The sequence below is a fragment of the Anser anser genome (assembly GCF_964211835.1).
Source record: "Anser anser genome assembly, chromosome: 6".
NCBI lineage: Eukaryota > Metazoa > Chordata > Aves > Anseriformes > Anatidae > Anser > Anser anser.
Window position 1 is genome coordinate 31,349,122 of NC_139726.1, and position 23,238 is coordinate 31,372,359.

At 48.5% G+C, this 23,238-nt stretch overlaps 1 protein-coding gene across 12 annotated transcripts in view; it reads right to left on the reverse strand.

The window, feature by feature from the left end:
* Positions 1–93: 93 nt before the first annotated feature.
* The window catches only part of COL6A3 (collagen type VI alpha 3 chain), a 57,062-nt gene continuing 33,917 nt past the window's right edge, over positions 94–23,238 (reverse strand). For 7 of the 12 annotated variants that reach the window (XM_083841385.1, XM_083841381.1, XM_083841391.1 and 4 more), the window contains 32 exons: positions 22,585–22,677; positions 22,347–22,400; positions 21,468–21,539; positions 20,843–20,869; positions 20,675–20,719; positions 20,522–20,575; positions 20,325–20,387; positions 19,736–19,801; positions 19,020–19,073; positions 18,545–18,580; positions 18,164–18,226; positions 17,832–17,894; positions 17,111–17,173; positions 16,779–16,841; positions 16,441–16,491; positions 16,104–16,139; positions 15,936–15,998; positions 15,747–15,809; positions 14,780–14,812; positions 14,647–14,683; positions 14,517–14,528; positions 13,866–14,359; positions 13,147–13,246; positions 11,942–12,640; positions 10,827–10,929; positions 9,900–10,180; positions 8,611–8,871; positions 6,816–6,890; positions 4,701–4,880; positions 4,538–4,588; positions 646–816; positions 94–516 (listed from right to left, as the gene is read on the reverse strand). In XM_083841385.1, the coding sequence (XP_083697511.1) occupies positions 476–516; positions 646–816; positions 4,538–4,588; positions 4,701–4,880; positions 6,816–6,890; positions 8,611–8,871; positions 9,900–10,180; positions 10,827–10,929; positions 11,942–12,640; positions 13,147–13,246; positions 13,866–14,359; positions 14,517–14,528; positions 14,647–14,683; positions 14,780–14,812; positions 15,747–15,809; positions 15,936–15,998; positions 16,104–16,139; positions 16,441–16,491; positions 16,779–16,841; positions 17,111–17,173; positions 17,832–17,894; positions 18,164–18,226; positions 18,545–18,580; positions 19,020–19,073; positions 19,736–19,801; positions 20,325–20,387; positions 20,522–20,575; positions 20,675–20,719; positions 20,843–20,869; positions 21,468–21,539; positions 22,347–22,400; positions 22,585–22,677 (3,567 nt within the window). In that variant the 3' untranslated portion in view covers positions 94–475. The remainder of the gene's footprint in view (positions 517–645; positions 817–4,537; positions 4,589–4,700; positions 4,881–6,815; positions 6,891–8,610; positions 8,872–9,899; positions 10,181–10,826; positions 10,930–11,941; positions 12,641–13,146; positions 13,247–13,865; positions 14,360–14,516; positions 14,529–14,646; positions 14,684–14,779; positions 14,813–15,746; positions 15,810–15,935; positions 15,999–16,103; positions 16,140–16,440; positions 16,492–16,778; positions 16,842–17,110; positions 17,174–17,831; positions 17,895–18,163; positions 18,227–18,544; positions 18,581–19,019; positions 19,074–19,735; positions 19,802–20,324; positions 20,388–20,521; positions 20,576–20,674; positions 20,720–20,842; positions 20,870–21,467; positions 21,540–22,346; positions 22,401–22,584; positions 22,678–23,238) is intronic. The other 5 variants (XM_083841386.1, XM_083841387.1, XM_083841389.1 and 2 more) reach the window with 5 other exon arrangements.

Genomic DNA, 23,238 nt, shown 5'->3' on the forward strand with positions numbered 1-23,238 from the left:
ACTCTCTTACTCGAAGGCTTTCCATGTAAAGTTATGCTCAGTTATGAAAATGATAAAAGCAAGCATGTAACAGTTGCAGTGAAGTTATTATGATTTCTTTTTTTTTTCTTTTTTTCTTTTTTTTTAATTTGCTGACTTTTGCCTTGCCTTAGATAGGCAGCCTTCCAGAATTGGAAAGAAAGGGTAATTTGGAAACGTGTTCAGACACAGTAACAATCTGCAATCAGGTAAATACTTCGCAATGTTGAAGCTATACAATACAACCCGGGCACGTGTAGCACTCAGTCCACAAACAGTTTAGCACCATATTGATAGGTCATGTAGCAAAACACTTTCTTCAAGGTTTGCTTTGGAAGTTAAAAGCATGAAATAGTACAGTGCAAGGTAGTCTATACCCTTAGCTTCTATGGGGATAAGGTGGCGACGGCTGATGCTCCTGGCTGTCCCAGAGGTATGTGTTGGCAGGTCGCTGGCTCTATGTTCCTATCGTCGTCACCACGCCAGGGTTAATGTTGCCTGAGAAGGTTTGGTGGAGAAAGAAAATAGATAAGGTTGGGATGCTGGGGAAGGACCAGGGTGGCTGTCAGGACTTGCTGCAACCACTCGGGACTACCTGAGGCCTCGAGGACACACGTGGGTGCTTACCAGGGACGCAAACTTTTTCACATTCTTTCTGCGTGTTAAATCGGTTCTCGTTGCCCCCACAGCCGCCATACCAGAACCTGGCGCAGCTCTTGGTCTTGGGGTCGTAGTACCACTTCAGCACGAAGTCCCTGCAGGTCCCCTCTTCCTTCTGCAGCCGGCAGATATCCGTGGCTGCAGAGAAAAGCAGGAGCACCAACGGTCAGCAAGAGGTCTGGGGTCCTGGGCTAAGCACGGTGTTTGCGAAATGCCTGAGAGCAGGGCTGGCATGCGAGGTCAGAAAGGGCAACCACAGCCTAGGCTTTGCCTGGTCTCCTGAGACTAAACCCGGTCTTGAGGTTTGCAAAGAGAAGGGTTTTGGGTGTCTGTGCCCAGCGCTGAGCCCCAGGGGATGCATGCATCCACGCTGGGATGGAGCAAAGGCAGCGAGAAGGACGTGTGCTGCAAATCCCCTGGATTTGCAGGAAATGAGTTGGCGGGCGTCAACTGGTTTGCAAGGGAAAAAGTATTTATTTTCACCATCATTTTCCAATTAAAAATAGTGGCTTTCCCTGAAAAGAAGAATCTTCTGTGTGAAGATGCTCCTGGACCTACTGCGTGCTGCCCCGCGGCATCCCAGTACTCTTACTGGAAAAGTGGTGGACAAAATAACAAAGCACCTGGATGTGTTAAATTAAATTAAATTGACAACTTAAAAAAAAAAAAAAAAACAGTTTATAAACAAGGCTGCACAAGGAGGTGGAAAAGCACTTTGTGATATCTGCCCTCAGCACAGCCCACATCACCCATCACATTTCTTCCTGGAAAAAAAAACTTGTTACCATAGACCTGGGCCAAGCAGGGCCCCGAAATTTCTGATACCACACTTATTGCTTCCATTTGTCAGAGGCTCTGCTTCAAGCTGCTGGGGTCCAGCAGCCTTTTACCTTTTTTTCTTTCTTTTTTTTTTTTTTTTTTCCAAAAGGAAAGATATGCAGAGTACACTAGCAATGAGTGGTCAGGAAATCCATGTCTTGAAATTGCCTTGTGATAACCTCGTCTTAGGACTCTGCCCTTTGTAACGTGCTACAGGCCACGTTTCAGAAATCAAGGTACTCTGTCCTACCAGAAACAGGGTCCCAAATATCCACGAGTGGACGTATGGAAGAGTATAGAGATATAGAGTATAGAGATATATTTGGTATATTCATACCAAAGGGTGCATTTGCATGCAAGTTTCTTTGGGGTCTGATGCGAGGAAAGGCTTGCTAAACCCTTCTAAAGTATTCACAGGAAGAAGAGCACAGAAGATTATCCCCGAAATCCCAACTAGAAAGTAGGTCTGGCAGCAAATCCTAGGAAATAAGAAAACGCTGGTGGCAGGTTTGCTTTGGAGGAAATTGCGGCCGGTGCTGGCGGCTGCCCAGCGCCCAGGAATGCTGTAGCCAGCAGGACAGGGGAAGGCAGAAATCGGTGTCATGGACCCTACACTGACCAGACTCCAGGGACAGACAGGCCCTGCCTAAAACCTCCCTGCTCGTTCTGATTGCATTTTCCCTTTTTTTTGCATTCTGTGAGTGTGGGGCCAAGCAGGTCAAACCCAAGTGGTGGCGGAGGTTTGGGGTAGGGGCTGGGAACGTGCCCTTCTGGGAGAGAAGTGTTGGAAGGGACCCCCCTTGCCTGCTGATGGTTTTGTTTGTTCTGCTCTAAAAGCAGCTTGTTGAAGTCTTTTTTTTTTTTTTTTTAATTTCTGCTTTTCCTAGGAATTTGAAATCAATATTGACCTTCCGATTCAAGCTCTCCTATCAGGCTCCTGCAGCCAAAAGCTTCCCCATCCCTTTGGCAAGCTCTTTGCCTTTGGGGTTCAATTTTTTTAAAAATCCTCCTCTCTTCTTTCCTGTCATTCCAGAATACCGAAAGCCAGCAGATGCAAACACAAGGACTATTGCTCCAAACCCTGTGCACCGTCTCATGAAGCCAACCATCCAGAAAACATACAGCTTCTGGAGCGATAAGGCATTTTCTATCTGCAGCACAGGATCTGGGCAGCCCAGCCTTTAGACCCTGCTGTCCCCTTTGTGAGTTGCAGTGGCTCTCGGGATCAGCCAAGGCACTGGGAAATTCAACAAATACTTCCGAGGCAGATCTGATATGCTGGCTTCAGGAAAGCTGCTGCACTATGGTAGCTGAAAAAAAAAAAATCCCTTGAATCATAACCTTCAGTTTGCCTGTCCTAATATTCACACCGTGAGGGGTGGTGCCACACGAGTGAGGTTTTTAATTCATCCTGCAGAGAAAATGTGTCTGGGCTCCTCAGCTGCACTTACATTTAATCTTGTCATGGTAAAAAAAATATAAAAAGCTATAAATCGCAGTAATTAAAGGTTATCAGAGCATTTAAAGGGGTTCCCAGGGGGAGATGGGTCTGGAGCACACCCAAAGAGCCCTGAGGTTTGGGAGGCCAAGGCATTTCTCAGCACTGCACCTGGCTCCAGTCCTTGCAATGGGCTGAACCGAGAGCCCAGCCCAACACCCAGCATTTTAAAAGCTGAGCTGCAAGCTCCTGTGTCTCCTTTTCCACAGTGGATTCAAGCTCTGGTTTAGCAGAAACCAAAAAGAGAAGAGGGAGAAAGCGGTGAATGGAGCGGGGGGACCCTGGCGGGGCGGGCAGAGACACAAGCATCCCTCCAGGGCCCCTCGGTTGCTTTTCTTGACTCTCTGCCCAGGGCAGAATGGCGCCAAGTTCGTGAAATATCAATTTAGCCTGAACAACAGTTGCTGGAAACATCATCAAGGCATGTGATGATGATCAGAAGGGGCTGGACGAGGGGCCGGGGCTAGCGGAAAGGCGTGCCCTCCGGAGAAAAGCACATCAGCGAGGCTTCCCCGCTCCGTCAGGGTGAAACCCCGGTCCAGATTGATGCCACAGGTTTCTGCACAAGCCGTGTGCTGATTCCTCTTCCTTCCAAAAAGCCCCCGGACTGCAGCCAAATTTGTCCATGATGCCTGTCCGTAGCACTGTGCAATCTCCTTTTGGAGCAGCTGCTGCCTCAGGTTCCTGGGGGTGGAAAAGCTGGACCGAGGCTGCACCATGGCCAGGGGCAAGAATCACAGAATCATCTAATGCCCAAGTCTGATTTAAGGAGCCTAAAATCCACACAAGAAATGGGTGGGAGGGGGCTTTTTCTAACAGGATTAAAGCCCTGCCCTCGGTACCAGAGCTCGCTTTGCACCTGGGTTTCCCCTATTTCTTTGCAAAATGCCCTGAAATACCAAGAGAAGAAAGCTGCTATGATAGCAGGGCTTTGCTGTGGTCAGGTTCCCATCCCATCCCTGCTTAGCCAACACAAGCGATTGCGAGTCCCTGCTTTCTTCCCAGCTCCTGAAACCCAGGAGGTTAGAAACGCCTCCAGAAGAGGAGTTCATTGCCATTTTCCCATGGGCTCCTTCCTCAGCTTCATTTTTTTTCTTTTGCTGCGAAAGGAAAACATCTGCACGCAAGACCCATGCCACGTGGAGTCATTTTCCACGTGAAGTGTTTTGTATGCAGGCAGGGAAGCATTTGTAGTTTGCACTGTGGCAAGGGCGCAGTGCTGAGTCATGCCACACGAACTGCTTTGGGACCTGCAGGTCAGTGACCGCATGCTTCTCCCGAAATCCTGCACTTGATTTTGCTGCTAGCTGTGGTTTGCACTCGGATCGTGCAAATATGACAGCCCCTGGGGTGAGAGAAGGCATGCAGGCAACTTGCTCATGCAAAGCAGGTGGCGGGGCATGGTCAGGTCAAGGAGCAGATGAAAACCAAGTCTGTGCTGCTGGTGATCTTGTGCTGGACAAGCTCAGATGCATGCTATGAAATGATGATGGTGAAGTAATGGATTTGCTTTGTTTTATGGTTATTTTGTGTATGTGTTACCTGACGATAATCTTTTCTCAAGGGGTGGCTGCTTGGCTTTCTCAGCTGCTGCTGGAGGAAAAAGTGTGTGGGTTTGGTTTTTAAATGATGTTTTCTCTCTGATGCAAAGATTATTTGAAAACATGATACAATGCGAAAGGATTAATCCCCACGTGGTACTTACATGGTTTCAAGCATTTGCTAACGCACTCAGCTTCGGTCTCAAATCTATTGGCATTACCAGCGCAGCCACCATACCAACCCTGGCTGCAGATCTTGTGTTTGTAGTCAAAGAACCACACAACCTGATAGTCCTTGCACTGCATGCCCATGTCAAAGTCCAGCAAGCAAGGGTCTGCCAAATCTGCATGTCAAAAGGTGCAAAGGTTAAATGATCCCGAAAGGGTTAAAAGCTGAAAAAGGAAAGAGATCCAGGAAAGGGAAAAAAATAATAATAATAAAAGAAATGAAGCATTTAAAAACACCAGAAGCCAAGGGGGCTAGATCAGCCCATGCAGGTGGCTGGGCTGGCATCTGATGCTCCGGCCCAATGTGGGTCTCACAGAATTTCGTCGACCCACGATTTCCGGTCCCCCCCTTGCTAAGCACCAACCCAGCATGTCCCCAAGCCCCTGCACTGGGGTGGTGCAGGCAGGATTGGGCCTTCACACAACTCCCCCCGTCTGCTTCCAAAGCTCTTTGCTTGGCTCTAACTTTAGTTCTTAAGTGTGCTTACTTTATCTTTAAAGGCAAGCCACACCTGGTAGGCTTTAGGGCTTGATGGGGATTTAAACATGTGTTCCTTTCCTGCCCAGAAATGATAACTTGAGGCCCAAATCCCAGAGTTTTTATTAGCAAAGGCCATCCCTGCGAGCAGCTGCTTTGCCTATATAAGGATGCCAGAATCCTGGGCTTCCTCCGAGGTCTGTTAGATTTATGCACAGGTTTCTCCTGTTGCACAGAGAACTAGAGAAGACTCAGTTAAACGACCTGTCCCCAGTGCCCTGCTCTGTTTAATATCCTCAGCCTGCTGAAAAACAGCAGATTAACAGCACCATCCTTGGAGGCCTTCCTGAAATGTTTTCCCCCTACTGCCAGGTGCCATAAATCCTTGGGCAGAGGCATTTGCTGCAAACGGGTCACGAAAGGAGCCGAGATGGAGAGGTTTTGCATTGACAGACCCACACAGAGCTACACCTTTTCTCCACAGGGCAGGCAGATAAGAGGTTAAGCAAAGCCATGGAGGGTGAGAGTCGCTTTGAGGGGACAAGCCAGGGGACAGTGCCACCACGCATGGGTGACACCTTGCAGCAGGAGCCACTCAGAGCATCATAGCAGTGGCGGAACAAGTGCCAAGATGCAGATGAGATGAAATGAGATAAGATGTTCCCTGCTCCACCAGTAATTTGAGACCCATCCCAGACCTCCATCTGCTGCTCAGCGCATTTCATGCCCAGCTCCCCAAGCTCCTTATGAGGAAAATCAGCCATATACAAGCAAAAAAAAAAAAAAAAAAAAGGTGAATATATGGGGTTGGGGGATGAGTCTTAGATGCCAGATCCACATCCAGATTGGTGACAGTGATGGCTTTATGGAGGCTACAGACCTTTCCAGATCTGTGGCGGAAGGGCATGTAGAGAGTATGACTGTGCATTATAGGGCAGATGTAAGGAGCCTGGTGTCAACGAATGCCATGAGACAATGCTTTAACAGTTACAGTGATTATGGGTTACTAATGAATGTTAATGTGATTATCAGCAGAGTAGGATCTGACAGCTTGCTCATTAGTGGTTTACTGTGATGAGCCGCTGATGGCAGGGAGTAACCTGGTGGGACGCTGTCAGCAGGCCAAATCCAAGGGTTGGACACTGGCTGTCGGTGAAGGCCTTGTGTGTTAAATGAGGGAGCCAAGGCCTATTCTTTGTGGTAAGTCAGGAGAGATGGGGCAAGCAGGAGCATGTTTCACGTCTACAGCTACATCTCTGTGCACTGGGTGGGCCATGGGGCACAGCGTGTCCCTGGGGAGAGGCCGGCACCTGGGAACTGTCTCATCTCCTGATGACGGGACCTGGTCTGAGTCCTCCATGAAGATCTCAGGGCCTTCTGCAGGCTCTGGAACCTGCGTGGGGCTGAGGCCTCAGACAGGGAGCCAAGGCTGTCATCCAGATTCCTTGGTCCTAGCAGGGCTACACTTGCTCTGCGAAGGTCCGGGTTTGGGATCCGGCAAGGGGAAAGACCAGTGCCAACAGCCAGGATCTCCATGGGGGTCCCACCAGAGTCCCCCAGCCCCACTACTCACCGCTCTCAGGCCCTTCCAGTGGCTCAGCATTCATCATCATGTTGGCCAGGGACACCTTGGTCTGCGCCGGGGTCTCTGGGGAGGACAGAAGGAGCTGTAAGCCAAGAGCAACCAGATCCTGCAACAACACCCCCGGGGAGCCCCACCACGGGCAGGAGCGGGGCCGGCCCCACCGGCAAGCCAAGGCACAGCCATAAACAACCCCCCTGGCCCCAGCTCCAGCACGGGGAGCAGGGGACACACAAGCTGCAGGAGTCAGGCCTGGATCTGTTTACCCCAGCACATACGTTTTTCAGAAATGTTTATTGGACGCAGCTGGCAGGATGAGTAATCCACTGCTGCCTGGCCACGCCGGGACGGTTCGTATTGCTCGCCCCAGCCGACAGCAGCGCTTGGTCGGGTTCTTAGTGGCTACGGAGGGAACCCACCAGGCTCTGCTTTTGGTGGCCACGGCTCTCCCCACAGCATGGGCCCGCACAGGGGCTCTGGAGAAGCAGCCATGGCCTTACTGTAGCCAGATTAGCTTTGCTCCTCCAGTCTTAGAGAAGGCAGAAAACCACAGCATGCTCCAGGTGAACAAAGAGGCCATGATGGATCTTCTCCTGCTCTCCTGCAGCCTTCAAGGATTTGTGCATTGCATAAAGGTTTTTAGAGAAGCTATGACACACTCCTGCCATCACAGCCTCACAGCCCTCTGGGAACTGTAGTTGAGGATCGTCACTGAGGGGGATAAAATCCCTTGGGGTGGAAAGCAGATCATGGTTCATATCGCAGCACACCCCGCCTGATTGCACCATACCCTTTGCATGGGGCTGGGCACCACTGTCTGCCCAATCTGTTCCCATTTGAGATGTACGCTATAGGAAATGCAGCTTCGCTGGGCACCGAGGGCTCTAAGTCAGCACATGCAAATGTTCCTTCTACAAACTGTTGTATTTTCACAACATTTTTGTGGGCACATTTATTGCTCGCGAAGGTAAGAGCCTTCAGACCTGATCCAAACGTGCTGAAGCCATTGGAAAGACTCCCCACGGGCACTGGAGGAGGCTCCAAAGTGCCAGAATGAGCCAGATGAACCACTGGCAGCACCAGCACAAACTTTACCACACCAGCCAGCCAAGGCGTCTCTACGCCAAGCTATTAAAAAAAAATAATAATAAAAAATTTTTTGGCTTTGTCTTATATAGCAAGTTTTGGCCATGCCAAAGGGTTTGGTGAGTTTCACATGTGATCTCTGCACATGGAGCTTGGATTCCCAAAAGACTAAACTCACCATTTAATCCCTTCTCTATGCCTTTTTTGGATATTGTAGTATGCAAAGCAGAGAGGTGGCTATGGAAATAGCTGTCGGAGAAACAGCTTTTCTTGCCTATTTTGTAATCATGCTGGACTGAATTTACTCTGTTTTAACCCAGTTTGACTCCTATTATTAATTACTGCAATGCTGTCTGGACCCCACCAAGACCCATTGTGCAAAGCCTTCTGCACGCACAATGAGACAAACACCCCTCTGGAACTGGCTTTAATTTTCCCACAGTCTGGGTCAATTTTACACCACCAAAGTGTCAACTTGAATTTGCCAAAGAAACACATCCAAGGCGTTTCACAGCCAGGTCCTGCCGCTGGGACAAAGGATACCAGACATGCAGTGACACAACTGAGCACTGACAGGGCTGGGATCACTGGTACTGAATCGTTCCCCATCCCTTACACATTTTTTCCATTTTTTTTTTTTGTGTGGCCAGTATCTTAATGTGAAAAAAATAAATGTTTGTTTTCGCCAAGAGGTACTTACTTGTGCTGAATGTGCCTGTGTAGGTTACTTTGGGTTGGGATTTCAGGTAGCCAGTGATGACTACGAGGTATTTCTGTCCACCTCGGAGGCCTCCGATGACACGCTCAGTGCCGGTAAGGTTTTGTTTCAGCACAAGAGAATGGTCGTGTGCCAAGGTGATGGAGAGATCAAATACGTAGGCGTTGTGTGGCTCGGGGCTGGCCCAGCGCAGCCTGGCGCTGTTCTCGGTGACATCCGTGATCTGGATGTCGCTCGTCTTTGCTGCAAATCAGAATCAGAAGAAGCACTGAGCAAGGATGTGGAGAGGAAAGGTCTCAAGGAAAGGTGTCTCAGCGCTGCAGGAACTGCTTTTCAGTCCACAGCAAATAAATTTGTGGTGGTTGAATCCCCCTAGTGCACTGCAGGGAGGCTTTTTTTCATGGCCTAGATTAAGAGCCGAAAGCAAAGCCTGCCTAAGATCCAACATAACCTTACATGGGTCAAAGAATCTGTTAGGGAAAGGTTTTCCTGCTATGGAGGAGCATTGGATGAGGCCTTTAGAAACACTACTTGGAAGCAACAATGGAATAAGAAATACCCAGAAACTCCTGTTCCCCTCAAGCTGATGAAAACATTGACCTTGTGAAAGCTGTTTTCACATGGATGTTTAACATTGCTGGTTAAGCATCCCCCTGCTTTAACAGATGTTCTCTGTTACTTTGTCTCGCGCACAGCTGCCTGCATCCCCTCGCAGAAGCACATGGGAAGGCTCCTTTACGTGAGATGCACTCTCATGAAAGAGCTTCACCATTCCCCAAAAGGTCCCCACACTGGTTCAGTGATGAATGAACTGCAGCTATTTATATTAGCTGACAGAGAATTCAACCCCATCGCGTGAACCACCATAAATAGCAAAACTTAGCCAGGGGAATGAAAACACTGAAAGCAAACGGGACACACTAGAAAGAGAAGCGTTCTGTCACTGTATTGCTGAGCTAGCCAGCAGACGATGGATTGTCCCCTTCTTAGACATGCTTGTGTTTTGCCTTGAGGCATCCAGCCCCTGACCTGGTCTTTGGGCAAACTTTGCAACACAGATGTTGACAAAGCCTCAACAACCCCACCCCAGCTCAGATTTCCAGTTCTGCCCCTAAAAATTTCTTTCTGCAAGCACAATACTTGTCCTCCCAATGATGATTTCCCATCAGGATCATCTTCCCAGGGAGGAAGAAAAGATACAACTCACTATGGCACAGAGAAGCTCAGACAAAGGAGAGGCACGGCTCGCATGGGGACAGCCTTTCACGTACCGCCTTGCCTTCTCCTGCCGCTTGCTGCTGCAGCCGTGGTGCTCGCCGTGGTGCGGCTGGTGGCCTTGGTGTTGGCCGCTGTGCTTGCTGCGCTCTGCGCGGTGGTGTTCATCTGCACCGTGGTGCTCGTGGTGGTCCGGGCTGTGGCTCTGGTCTGGGCCGTGGTGCTGGCAGTGGTGGTCCTGGCACGGGTGTTGGTGCTGGCAGCAGGCTTGGTGCTGGTACTTAGCGTGGTGCTGGTGCTTACAGTTTGGCTTATGGTCACGTTGGGTGCCGCGTACCTATCGGAGCAAAAGCAGCTGATTTGTCTGAAGTGCTAAATAAGCAGAATTTTGGAAGTCTGGGGGAGCTAACATAGAAACCAGTGGTAATAACCCCCCTGAGGTCAATAGTCTGTCAGCTTAGGGTAAGCTCACAGCCAAGCAATGAAAACACTGCAGGAAAACACAGGAGAGCACTGCCTGTCACTAGGGGCACAGATCTGCCTGCACAGCACCCATTGGAGTGAATTCAGCAGACAGACACTTCTGCAGCTTGCCTCATTCCAAGGGACTCGACCTTCAAAGCTAGGACACGTGCCAGCAATGAGTGGGGCTTGGTGACATAAGCTTTCACTTATGTTTATAAAGTACAAGGGTATATTCTATGGTAGATCCTGAATATCAGAGAGTCCATGGCAGACCAACCTCTGAAAACAGTTCTTTGAGTTGAAAAGCCCAATTTAATAATTATTTCTGGAAATCCTGACCTGCTTGATGACAATAGCATATGGCTCCTTCATATCCTTCATATGTAAATAAACATGACGTTTAATACAAATTTAAAATATGTGTGCACTTGTCTGCTTTTCCTAGTAGATAAATCTCTTGCTCTTTTGATATGGGCTGTTAGCACAGCTCATCCTCTTGCAGACAAACCACTACTTACACTGCTTTATGTCCAGCATGTCCAGGGCTCTTGGCTAGCTGATCGTTCTGGAGCCACTCACACTGCTTCCTTATTTCTGGAGACAGGTAGAAAGCAAAGTCGCCTAGAGAGGGAGAGAGGCTGCCATTAAACACTGGTGTTGAGGACAGTGGTCACCTACCAACAGTGCTCTATGTATATTTCTTTCTGAGTAAAAAAATCTCTTCTCTCTTTGCTTGCTCCTGTTAAAAGCTATGGATTATCTCTTGATGTTTGGTGTGGTCCGTGCAGCATCCTGGGCAGGGAGATTTGTTATTCCAACACACAAACATGAGAGCAGTAACTACAAGATACTAGAGTGCTTTATGTCTTAGTCTGTCGCATGTAAACAGCATTCTCATAGCAAAACACTTCCAACCACACAGCATTTTTCTGAGAGTTGGAAGTTTCCAAGACCCCTGTAAGCAGTACTGGAAAAATCTGGAAAAAAATGGAGAAATCAAAACGAGCAAACCTAAATATTTATCTGCAGGGAAAGATGTGCATACATTGGCTTCTTATTCTACTGCAAGACGAGCTGAGATTCAGATTTTCAAGGTAGTCTGCACATCCCAAACATGCTGATGTTGTTTATCCCTGAGCAAAGAATCCTGCTTGTCTGGTCCTAAATCGGCATAGAGCAACTCCAGATCTCTGCCTGAGCTAGTCAAATGCCTGCTGGACATGACATTTAAGCTGAAACTGGGAAGAAGGATTTGTTGGGTGCTCAGGGAGCTCAGGGGTGGAGTGCTAGCAGGCTGATGGTCTGCAGAGGACCAAGAGCCCCAGCAGAACCAGACCCTATTTACAGACTCTGATGGATCAACAGACTGAAAGGGTGCATGGGATGGGATGGGGAGGCCAAAGAGACCCCCAAAAATAGACAGATTCAACTAGAGGGACCTATGAGCAGCAACAAAATAGACCAGACAGTACAGAACATATGAAAGGAGACTATCACTTCAATGGGACCCACTGCCCAAAGAGGTGGTCATGCCAGAGCCCACCCAACAAACAGGCAGGTGTGCCCAGCCTGGCACACTGAGGTCATACATTGCTCCTTCTGTAACATTTTGGCTGCAGGATGTTTTACTTACTTCTGATAAAAGATGGCAGCAGTCTCCCAAAGCGGAGTAAGGTCTCTTCATGAAGCTCTCCTGGTTTGTCAACCAACTTGAAGAACACATCATGTGGCTCACTAGCTAGGCTGTAGATATTCTTGACATCCACCTTCCTGCCAACGCCCAAGACAACAAAGAAGTACCCTTTGCATTTTGCAGAAATTACAGCCTTCTGCAAGTAGTCAAGTTCTGCTTTTTTCATTTTTCCAGTTATCATCAGAACTATGACTTTTAGATCCCGAGGGTTTGGTGCACTTTCAAAAATATGAGCCATCGTGTGTTCAATTGCATTTCCCATAGCCATTGTGCCGTAGAGCTGGGTCATTTGATTGTTTAAGTAATTAATAATCTTCTCTTTGGATCCATAATCAGTTAGTGAAAACTCTGTTCTCACTGGTGGGAAGCTTGAGTTGGTTTCGTGTTCATAAGGAGCTTGCTGGAGAACTGCCACTCTTGCGTGGTGATGAGATATTTTTGGCTCAGAGCTGATTTCCATGTTACTTATGAGGTGGGAAATGTACTTCCTCATCTCGTTGAACTGTAGAGGTGTGGTGGACTCCGAGCTATCGATGATGAAGGCTACATCAATATCTACATCTGTCGGGGCTGCTCGTCTATCTCTGAACACAGGCCTCTGACTACCATAACCACAGATGGGATCAGGTTCACACACATCTAGGGAAGAAATACAGCAGGTTTCACTCGGAGGAACCAAAGATAACCCTCCCTTGTCACTATTAAAATCTGTTGTTTCATATGAAACACTATGAAGCCATGTACATTCACCACTCCATTACGCGATAACAAATCATTTCATCCCAAAATCCATTTAGTTGTGCACATAGTATTTTTTCATGTGCTCTTTTGTCCAAATACATCCCAGAAGTTCTCCGTCATAAATGGCAGAAGGCCATATTTTAGAACTATTAGTATTTGGGCTGTCAGAATGGTAACAGGCCAAAAACAGAGCTTCTCTTCACAATGTGGAGAACACCCATACTGAACAGTGAGCCTCATTCACAACGCCAATGTTTTCTGCTCGACCCAAGAGTACAAATCCCTTGTCTTCAGCAACAAAAGGGCTGAATTCCCACTGGGCTTCCCTTCTGCACCACTGACAACCAACTGCTGCGCAACCAGAAGGATCTGGCACGGTCTAGAGGGGAAATTGGATGCTTTACCCAGACAAACGTGACAAGTCAAGAGCCTCCGGATAGTTTCATTCAGCTGGCTGCCACTGGCTGGAAGAACAATTGCATGTCCAACTGCTGTGTTGTTGATCTGGTTAGATGCAAACAAAAAAACATGGTGTTAGTAATGCTGCCTTGGGTTATTTTCAGCTCAAAGTAGGGGAGGGCAATCTTGTGGACAACTCTAAGGGATTTTCTCTACCCAGCATGCTGTTTTTTGGAGGAGCCTAATACACTTGACATCAGTTAATGGGACTAGTTTAGACCTAAAAAGTCCCACCAAAAGGTTCAAACACTTGAACCAGTCCTTGATATGCTGGGTATTTTTGGTGCTTTAAGTCTCTGTACCTCAGCCCTCCCTCTACTAAAGATGCTACCACACTTCTAACTTCCCACACTTTGCCTTTCATCGGTCAGATCTTTCTCACAGTGGGGACCTTCTTTTCTTCTATTTCATACCACCCTTGGCACACTGGAGCCATGGTCTGGGAACCAACTGGCTCATTGGAACATCACTAGTGCTTTGCACCAGGCATTTTGGATTTCTCTCCTAATAGACATGCTGGATGCATTTGCACAGCAGTGCTTTCTCAGCACTAAGCAGGCCTGTAGAAGCCAACCAGCAGCCAACAGATAAAAGCCATTGATCTCCCAGGGAACTGGGCTGGGGTCATAAGCAGAAAAGGAAAGAAAAGGTGAACGGCTCTAACCTCCAGAGCTCTCTCGAGAGCCGCATCCTGCCTGCTGGTGAGGAACACAGGAATGACCCCAGCATCATAGAGCTTCAGCACGGCGTCGTTGAGCTGTGGGGAGGCTCTCGTCTCCCCGTTGCTGAAAAAGACTGCCACCTTCCTCATTAGGAACCCACTTCGGGCACGCTTGAAGGTATTCCTGGCCACAAAAGACATGGCTGTCTCGAGGCTGCGTGGCTTTGTGGTGAGGGTTGCCTGGAAGTTTTGGATCTGCTGGAGAAGGGTTGATTTCTTCCTGGCGTCAGCAAAGCGGATCTCTGTGGTGACCTCGTTGTTGTAGGTGACCAGGGCCACCCGCGCACCCCGGGGGCAGTTGCTTTCAGCAATGGTTAAGTTGTTGACCACCCTGAGCACGGTTTGCTTCATCCTGTTGAAAACATCCCTCCCAACGCCTGAGGAGGTGTCGATAGCGAAGGCCAGCTCAGTTGGGAAGACAGGGCACTCCTTGGGACCTGCCAGAAACATGTGTTGGGAACAAAACGTGCCCCAGACAATTGTCAGGGTCCAAACATCCTCAGTGGAAGTCAATCATTCATACCACATACATGGGCAGAACAACAATTCTGGCATACAATCACATCGAGATTTAATGTACTGAAGGTGACTTACCATAGCAGCAAGCTGTGGAAAAGAAAGGGGTGGGGGGGAATAAAAAATCAGTTCAGTCAGTGCCATTTATGTAACATGACTGTCAGACAAGGGTAGCAATGGGGTATTAGCAAGGCACTGATGTACTCACGGCATTTGTCTTTGATGTTCTGCACAAGATCACATTGCTTTAGAAAATACAATGAAAGATTGTTAGAAAGGGAAAAAAAAAACAAACAACAAAATAATATTTCAAACTAAGACAGAAACAATGCTACACTTACACTTAAGGTTCGTCCTTTGTCACCTTTAAGTCCCTGTTAAAAACAAAAAATAATAATTGTGCAAAGTGTATTTTCAGGGTGTCCCATGAACCCAGTTGGAATGACTGTTTAACCACAGATCATGAAGAAGTTAAGGGAAAACCTGCCTGTTTTCAGTTTGGTTTCCTGGAACAGGGAGAACTATTTTCTTCCTTCCTTATTAATTGTGCTAGATTGCCAGTCAGATCCTTCATGCCAGAAATGTCACTCTCCCCACATTGGCTGTAGAGTGAGACGCGTACCTCCTTGAAGGGTCAATGCCTCTGAAGTTCCCAGTTACCCAGGGGATTTCACACCCACCTTATGATGGCTACGGGCACAGGGACAGTTTTGAAAAATTAAGCCCAGACAAGGGCTGCAGACTGGGGTGAGACAGCCAAGGTTTCTCTCCTTGCCTCCCTCCATCCTGACAGCACTGAGGGATGTGACACAAGGTCAGGAAGTGACACAAAGAAGGAGCATTATCTCTGCAGGATGCCACCTACAGTGGGGATAAATCACTTTTGGCCCTTAGTCAAGAGGCCCATTTGGTGAACACCCTGATAACACACCTCCAACAGCAGGAGGGTGAGGAGTAAACCTAGCTGAGGCCAAAGTCAAAAGGGGCATTCAAGATGCTGTAAGTTCATGAGCAAGGCAAGCCAAGTCATCTTGGCCTCTAGGGTGCTAGGGAAACAGATTTCTTCCATGAAGAAGTACTTACTGCTTTTCTTAGAAAATTAAGATCTGACATCTTCCTAGGAGGAAGTTCTAAGTGGATCACAAAGTAAAAAGGATTTTAGCCAAGGTGCAGTTAGCAGGAGATAGAAGTGGGCATGATTTTCAACTCCTGGCACCCACAGGGACCACTGTGTTTCTCAGAGAGGCAGCCAGGAAGCTCTCCGGGGGAAAAGCCAGAGGCTTCCCCCGCAATAAAATAAGCACTTACAGATGGTCCAGGGTATCCAATCTCTCCTTTCTGGCCAGGTGTCCCAGGATCTCCAGCATTTCCCTAGAAAGAGAACAGAGAAGTCCTCTCCATGAGTGTCTGCAGGAGAACTTGCAGGAGCTAGGGGAGGAGAAGTACAAATCTTTCAGGCCATTCATGTACAGGGGAAAAAATGTGCCACAAACTTACTCTGCGGCCTCTGTTTCCTTTAGGGCCAGGGCCTCCAGCACCACCTCTGTCACCAGGTCCACCCTGGGTGGGGAAAAACAGAAAAGGTAGCTCTAAATCTGTACAAGTCCTTAGGTCATGGAGACATTGTTTGGAAAATGAACGCTTAGTTCATGGGCTGCACCGTACCTTGGGGCCTGGGTAGCCTATGAAGCCACGTTCTCCCTGAAAGAAACATAAGGGTTTATTTGAATACAGGGTTTTGGAAAATTAACCTGATAATGCAGACAGATTAACCTCCTCCTTGGAGATGATATACAGAGGCATAACCAGGACAAAGGCAGAGGGGATGGATTTGAAGAGTCTTGACTGATTTTCTCACCAGGCTACACTCAGGGATAATTTTTGTCCCTGAATGGAGCCTCTCTGAGTTCACCTAGGCTCTGCCCTTGTCCACGTGCATAAAGCTAGTTCCTTGCCCGTGACAACTCATGTTGGTAGATGGCCGTGCTGAGCAGACACATACCTTTCTGCCCTGGGGACCCGGGCCACCAATTCCATCTCGGCCATCATCACCCTAAAATGGGAAAGCAATGGCATTAGTATGCAGTCATACATGACTGGCTTAAAGCGACATCAAGAGGAAGAATTCATTGATGCCACAGGCCCCTGAAAAGCCCTTCTACAGATAAAATTATTTTTATTATATTTATTAAAAATACAAAAATGTGGTGCTAAAACTACAAATGTGAATTGAAGCCTACTTAGCATACATGTGCAAAGTGTAAAACCATGTGGAAGTCAGCAGTAGGGAGCAGGTTGGGACCTTCAGCCTTGAAGGTGTGAGTGTATGGCCATGCTTACCATCTCTCCTCGCGGGCCCTGTTGTCCATTTGGCCCTTTGGGTCCAGGGTTTCCAGGCTCACCCTGAAAAAGGGAGTATCTGTTCAAGCATGTGCTGAAACTTCAGGCAAATCTAAGCCTGCACAGACCTCTCTGTTCAGTGAAACAGGAGCCTAAAGGAGCAGCCAGAGCATACACCTTGCTCTAGTTCACACCATGCAAGCCAATGGAGATGAATTAAATTTGCCCTAAGATGTTCATCTCCAGTATTATTTAAAGCCCATTCCTATCCGGAATAGGTTTCTTCTTATTGCTGTTTTAGTTGCTGATGTCCACAGCTCATGGAGACATACCTTTCGTCCCAGGGGACCAATCCTGCCCCGCTCTCCTGGGGTTCCTGGTGGCCCACCACCAGCCTGGAACAGAAAGAGGGGGAGGCACATTGGCAACGTGTCCATAAAACCGTGTGCCTGAAACTGCTGAATTGAGTCACCGTATAAATTGTGTATTGACTACTAGGGCTGGTGCCTCTCAAAGCACTGTAGGAAATTCAGAAGTCTAATTCACGGTTAGGAAATGCTGAAGGACCAAGTCAACTCACTGCAAATAGCAGCAGCAACCTGCATCAGGATTTCAGGACATGGAAATGCAAGACGTGTCTGGTTTTATGGCCATGAGCCTTGCTGGGGCATATGGTCGGAGGGAGAAATGAATGGTTGGGGCCCCCATAGCTATACTCTGGCCTCAAAGGCTGGCGGGTGTCACGGAGGATGCCCTGCCAGTTCCAGTATGTTCATCATCCTGAAACATCACCAACCATAATGGGCCATACCCCGAAGTCCTGACCCCTTTATGGTTGCTTTAACTGCCTTTTCTGTAACTCCCAGTCTAGAAATCTTTAGCATAAGTAGAGAGGGAATCGTACTGGAAGGGTGTGCTACATGAGAGTGAAACTGAGCTGGAGCCCTAGGGGGTAAATTGGGAAGATAAATAGGCTGTGTCTTATCATTCTCAGCAAGATTTTATTGCTGAGCACCATTGGGTCCCTGTCTGGGAATGAGCAGAAAGGTTTACCCTGGGCCCAGGAACGCCTTGCTCTCCTCTTATGCCTGGTGTGCCGAGCTGGCCAGGGGGACCCTGTGCAGGAGGAAAGAGACAGTGTCAAAGCACATGGGCAGAGACACACCAGCAATGCAAGAGACCACAAGGTAAAATAAACATTACAGCACCCGAGAGATGGTTTCCAAAGACGTCACACTTTGGGTGGTGTGAGTGCAGTGTTGCCCACCCATTCCCAGCAGTTCACACTGCCGAGACCCTTTGAGGATGCAGACATGACGAGGTAACACAAAGTGTCACCACACAAGATGTAAATTTTGCCTTCCTAGGCCTGTCTGCTCACTGACCTGTGGCCCTCTCATGCCTTGTTCTCCAGCTGGCCCGTCCTGACCAAGCGAGCCCTTGGTACCCTTAAAGCGCAAAACAGGACAAAGCGAGTTAGCAAGGGGGGACGTGGCAAAGGGCAAGGGATGTCGGGGCACGGGAAACTGCTCTATGCCACACAAAGGGCAGAGAAGAACAGTTTTTATTTATTTTGTAGAATGAAGTTTACAGCAAAGAACAAACACAGAAACAGAAGGGAATCCACCTCCTGCAATCAATGGGCATAAATCCACAGATTCCCTTTATGCTTTGGCCCCGTCAGCTGCCCTGCTGGCATCGCAGTCCCTGGCCAGGGAAGCATCCATCCCAATTCCACTGCAGCGGGAGGGAGGACAAACACTCACCTTAACTCCTATCGGTCCCCTGCGTCCTGCCATGCCCTGCGAGCACAGAAATGATGGGATGTGTTAGGCAAGGACGTAAGCTTTCCCCTTCCTCATATTCCCCTGGTCCCACAGACAGGCAGGAGTGTGTGTTGTGCCACTGCTGAGGGACTGGTGGCAGCAAGGAACACATCCCCAGGCTTGGGTTTTGCTCCGGTTTGGTTCTTGCCTTTTAAAAATTAGTAGCTAAATGTGGGTGTGCCCACCAGAGCAAATTAGATGTAGCACCACTGGTCTCAGCAGAGTTACTCTGGTGGAAATAAAATCAGAATTCGACCTTAAAAGTTTATAAAAGCCAGCTAACCACCAGGCATTTTCCTTTTGAGTGTGACTTTTTCTTTTTTTTTCCTTTTTTGTTTGTACTCCTAAAATTGCAGAACAAAACGTGTGGGAAGGCAGGAGGGAAGAAGTTACTGCCCAACGAATCTCAGCTCACCTTCCTCCCGACTCCACCGTCTTGGCCACTCAGCCCCACAGGTCCAGGCTCTCCCTAGCGGAAAAGCAAAACAGGTGAGAGCCCTGAGATGAGCAGGCTCACGTCTCAAAAGCTAAGTCCTTTCACACCTGCACACAAAGTACTCGATATTCTGGTAAGGATGGAAATCTTTCTAACAGCAGAGGCTCTCCATCAAGATGCTGAGCTAGCTCAAGCTGACATTTCCCTTCTTTAGGAAATTCCTTCTGACATTTTAGGATGTATTTTAATTCTGGACTGACCCAAAAACAAGTCAGTTTTGAAATTTTCCCAGGTAAGTGTGTTCGTTTTTTTTCCCCACAGGTTTCAGATGAATCAGGAAGCCCAGGTTTGATAATATCCAACTGTTTTTCAGTACTGATACATAACAGCATATGAAGTTAATTTCCAAGTACAAACTTGTTCTCAGGGACAAAGAGGCTTTGGAAAAAAAAAAAAAAAAAAAAACACTTTTTACACAAAACATCATCTAAACTGATATCTTCCCAGAGGAAGTTTTGATTGTAAATCAACAACATTTTCCAACAAAATATTCCTTTTGAACAGGCATGATGAATGTAAGAATCTTGCACCTTTTGGGCAGCATCCTTTTCTCTTACTTTCTCTGTTTCATCCCATTGTAAAAAAAATAAAAATAATAATAATAATAATAATAAAAAGACAGCAAAGAAACTTACCATTAGTCCAATTTCACCCTTTTGGCCTCTGATTCCCCGTTGAGTATTATCAGCTCCTGAATCTCCCTGAAAGCAAGAGAGTGATGAGAAACAGCTGTGTGAGTGGGACAAGAAAGTCAGACATCGTAAACTGCTGTTGTAGCTCAGAAACAACATTTCTTTTTTTCATTTCTTTTGACAGAACTAGGTGAAATTCATAATTCTGGTGGGTTTAGACAGATGCAGCTTTTCAGCTGAGAACTAACAATATCAAAAAAAGAAGCAGAAGAGGGTTTTTAATATATTGAACCCATGATTGGCAGCTTGGTGTCAAGAGGCATGTGTTACCCCTATGCCATCTGTATCAGTGCCAACACATTTTGGTGCCACCTTGCCATAAAACTCTTGCACCGACAGAAGACTTTGAGTTTGCAGATCCATCAATTGCATCCCAGTCTGCCAGTTTGCCTCTGGGCACCGCTTGTAGAACCCCCCCCAGTTCCAGGGTCTATGGGGCAGGAAGACTTCGTGTGCCCTCAGCTGCTTGCAGGGGACCCCCAGGGCTGGCAGCAAGCAGGGAAAATGAAGAAAATGCCTCAGCAATAGTTACCGGGTCTCCGCGAAGCCCACGGTCTCCCCGTTCTCCTCGTTCGCCTTTGGCCCCCTTGTCACCCTGTGGGAAAGGAGGAAGGGTTAGCGAGTGGACCCTGATGCCCAGGGCATCTCTGATGCCACATCCCCCCAGCCCCCAGGGGCTTTCCACCCTCCCTTTAGTCCTTTATAAGAGTAAATGTGATGGAAACCTACCCTCCTGCCAGAGAATCCCTTCTCTCCAGAGGAGCCGGGCAAGCCTTTGTCTCCCTGCAAAATAAAAAATGATTTAGAAGAGTGTTTGCCACTTCCAGGGCCCCACCAGCAGAATACCTCTCTATAAAGAGAAATGCAATTAGAATGACTGACCTCTTCTCCATCAATGCCATCCAGACCTATTTCTCCCAGCTCACCCTGCAGAAGAGAGGCAAGGGGCAAAGGTTCACCAAGGGAAAGGGGAGCCGGAGTGGGGGGACGGATGCTGATGCACCCAGGCCCTCGTGCTCACTGCTGTGGCATGGGGCAATAGCTCCGTACCTTCTCTCCTGGGAATCCCCGAGAGCCCTAAAGAGATTAAAAAAAAAAGGGAATTAGGGCATTGCTGCCGTCTGTGGGTGATGGTGGGGAAGGGCGCAGAGCCAGGGGTGGCTGCATGGGGTTTTCCATCCTGCTTTTCTCCTGCACGAGCCTTCTTCAGCTGCCTCCCAGCCACTTGTGCCAAGGTAAAATATGTGCATCCTGGCTTTTAGCCAGCTGATCCAACAAAAGAGTCTGTTCCTTAGCCATAACTCTTTCTCCACAAATAAATTACTTAGATTACCACTGACTTTTCTCTCTCCCTACGCCCCTTCTTAAATGAATCCAGACCTCAGGGGCAGGACAGAGCCTCAGCTTAGTCCAAGGCTGGACAGCTTTTTAAAGACTCAGTAGCTCAGCTGCAACTGATGGGCTCGGCCCATGCACTCCCCTGCTCCCTGCCAGAGGATCCTGCTGTCGGAGCAAATGGTAGGAAATATCACCTTAACATTGCTGAATGCTACCCATAAATATTGCATGTTTCACCACCTTTCATAGCTTGTGGTGCAGCTGCTGCCTGAAGCTTTGCCCGAGGATCCCCTTTAAAGCAGCAGCCCTGGATCACGCAGGCTCCTTCCAAACCTACCTTGGTTCCTCTGTGCCCGGGGCATCCCTGGAAGCCCTGTGTCCCATTCATTCCTGGAGGTCCACGCTCACCCTGTGGCACGGAGGGGAAAATGCAATGGTCAGGGCTCCCCTGCTGCACAGGGTTCTTCTGCTACATGCATGTTTTGGCAAGCGTGCAAAGTGGTTTGTCCCAACCCATGCGTGTGGAAGCACTGCATGATAATAACAGGAGCCAAAAGAGCATCAGGTTTTGGGGGGTCAGCACCCAGCCACTGCTGCAGGACTGTCCCCACCACCTCCTGCCCGCAGCCTTCATCGTGCAGAGGCCAGCTGTAAGGCTTCACTGCGGAGAGAGACACATCCTTGCCAAGCTCTCAGCTACGAAAGAGCTTCGTGAAATTTCTCCTTCCCTAAAATGGCCATGAGAACCCCTCAGAGCTCGGCAGAGGTGTCTAACCCAGCCCTGACCTTACTCTGACGGCAGCACTTGGCCCCTGCTTGTGATGCTGGAAAAGAGGAGCGCACCATTGGCCCCTTGGCCTCGGCCTCACCCTCTGGGCGTGATGTGTGCGGGGTTGTTTATCCCAGGGGTGACGTGGGGCTCGTGAAGTAAGGGTTTGGATGAAACAGTGCTAGTAAGAAATCACGGGACTCGTGTTATCTGTTGCTGTTGTGGGCAGAAACAGGGAGCTCTTCCCTTCGGCTCTCCAGGAGCTCCTCGCTGACCTCCTCCGAGGAGCAGCTGGGGACTGGGCCAACAATTCAGCCACTAGCTGGGGAGGGTACATCCTCCCCCCACATCCCCAGTGGAAAATATCTGGTGAAAAAAGCTCTGAATGCTTTGCTACAGTGAGGTCCCTAGTTTGGGCAGCACAAGCAGAGCAGGGCAATCACTTACCGGCCCTCCTTCATCACCAGGATAGCCTCTGTAGCCAATGTCACCCGTAGCACCCTAGAAGAAAACAGAGCGTTTTTCACTTCTTTAATAGGCCAAAAATGGGGAGGAAGAGGAGCACGAGCTCCGTGTCAGCATCACCCATTGCAACCTGTGTCACCCACCCATCAGCACCGCAGTGGACACTGGCACACAGGGACCCTCAGCAGGGGTGCCACCCCCCCCAGATGAAGTGACCCACCTTTTGTCCTACAGGGCCAGGCAGCCCTCTGTCCCCTTCCTGCCCTGAGCACTTGCAGTGGACCCCACAGCACGTCCTTTCTGCAATGTTGTCCTGCGGGGAAACACAAACAGCACAACAGAAGGTGTTAGAAACCTGGCAGAGCCCCAGCACCATAAATCCTGCATGGCTTCAAACCCATGCAATCACCCCTGTGCCAAGCATAACGTTGGTCCAGCAGCATTTTGGGGTCTTTCCACCTGGAAACAGCCACAGCAGCATGAGAAAGAGATGTGTGTTTGTGGACAGATTAGTTTGTGTGGTTAGGAAAATCAAATCAACGTTATCTTTTCTTAATGGATGTCAGAGGAAAGGGTTTAAATGGGAACCAACTAGAGCAGAAAGTCACAGAGGGCATTTAGTAGGAGGTCAGTCCCCAAAACTGTGCCTGTCACTGAAGAGAGCAATCCCATCTCAGAAGAAACAGATCCAGGCTGTGGAATAGGGCAAGAGAAAGTTGTGGCAGTGAGTAGCTGCAACCAGCAACCCACAGGCTGAGAACAATTGGAAAGTACACAGCAAAAGAGAAAAAAAAAAAAAAAAAAAAGGATACAGTTTCAGAGAAATCACAGCTTGGTTTTGCATCATCCACTAGAAAGAAAAATGCTTTTCTTT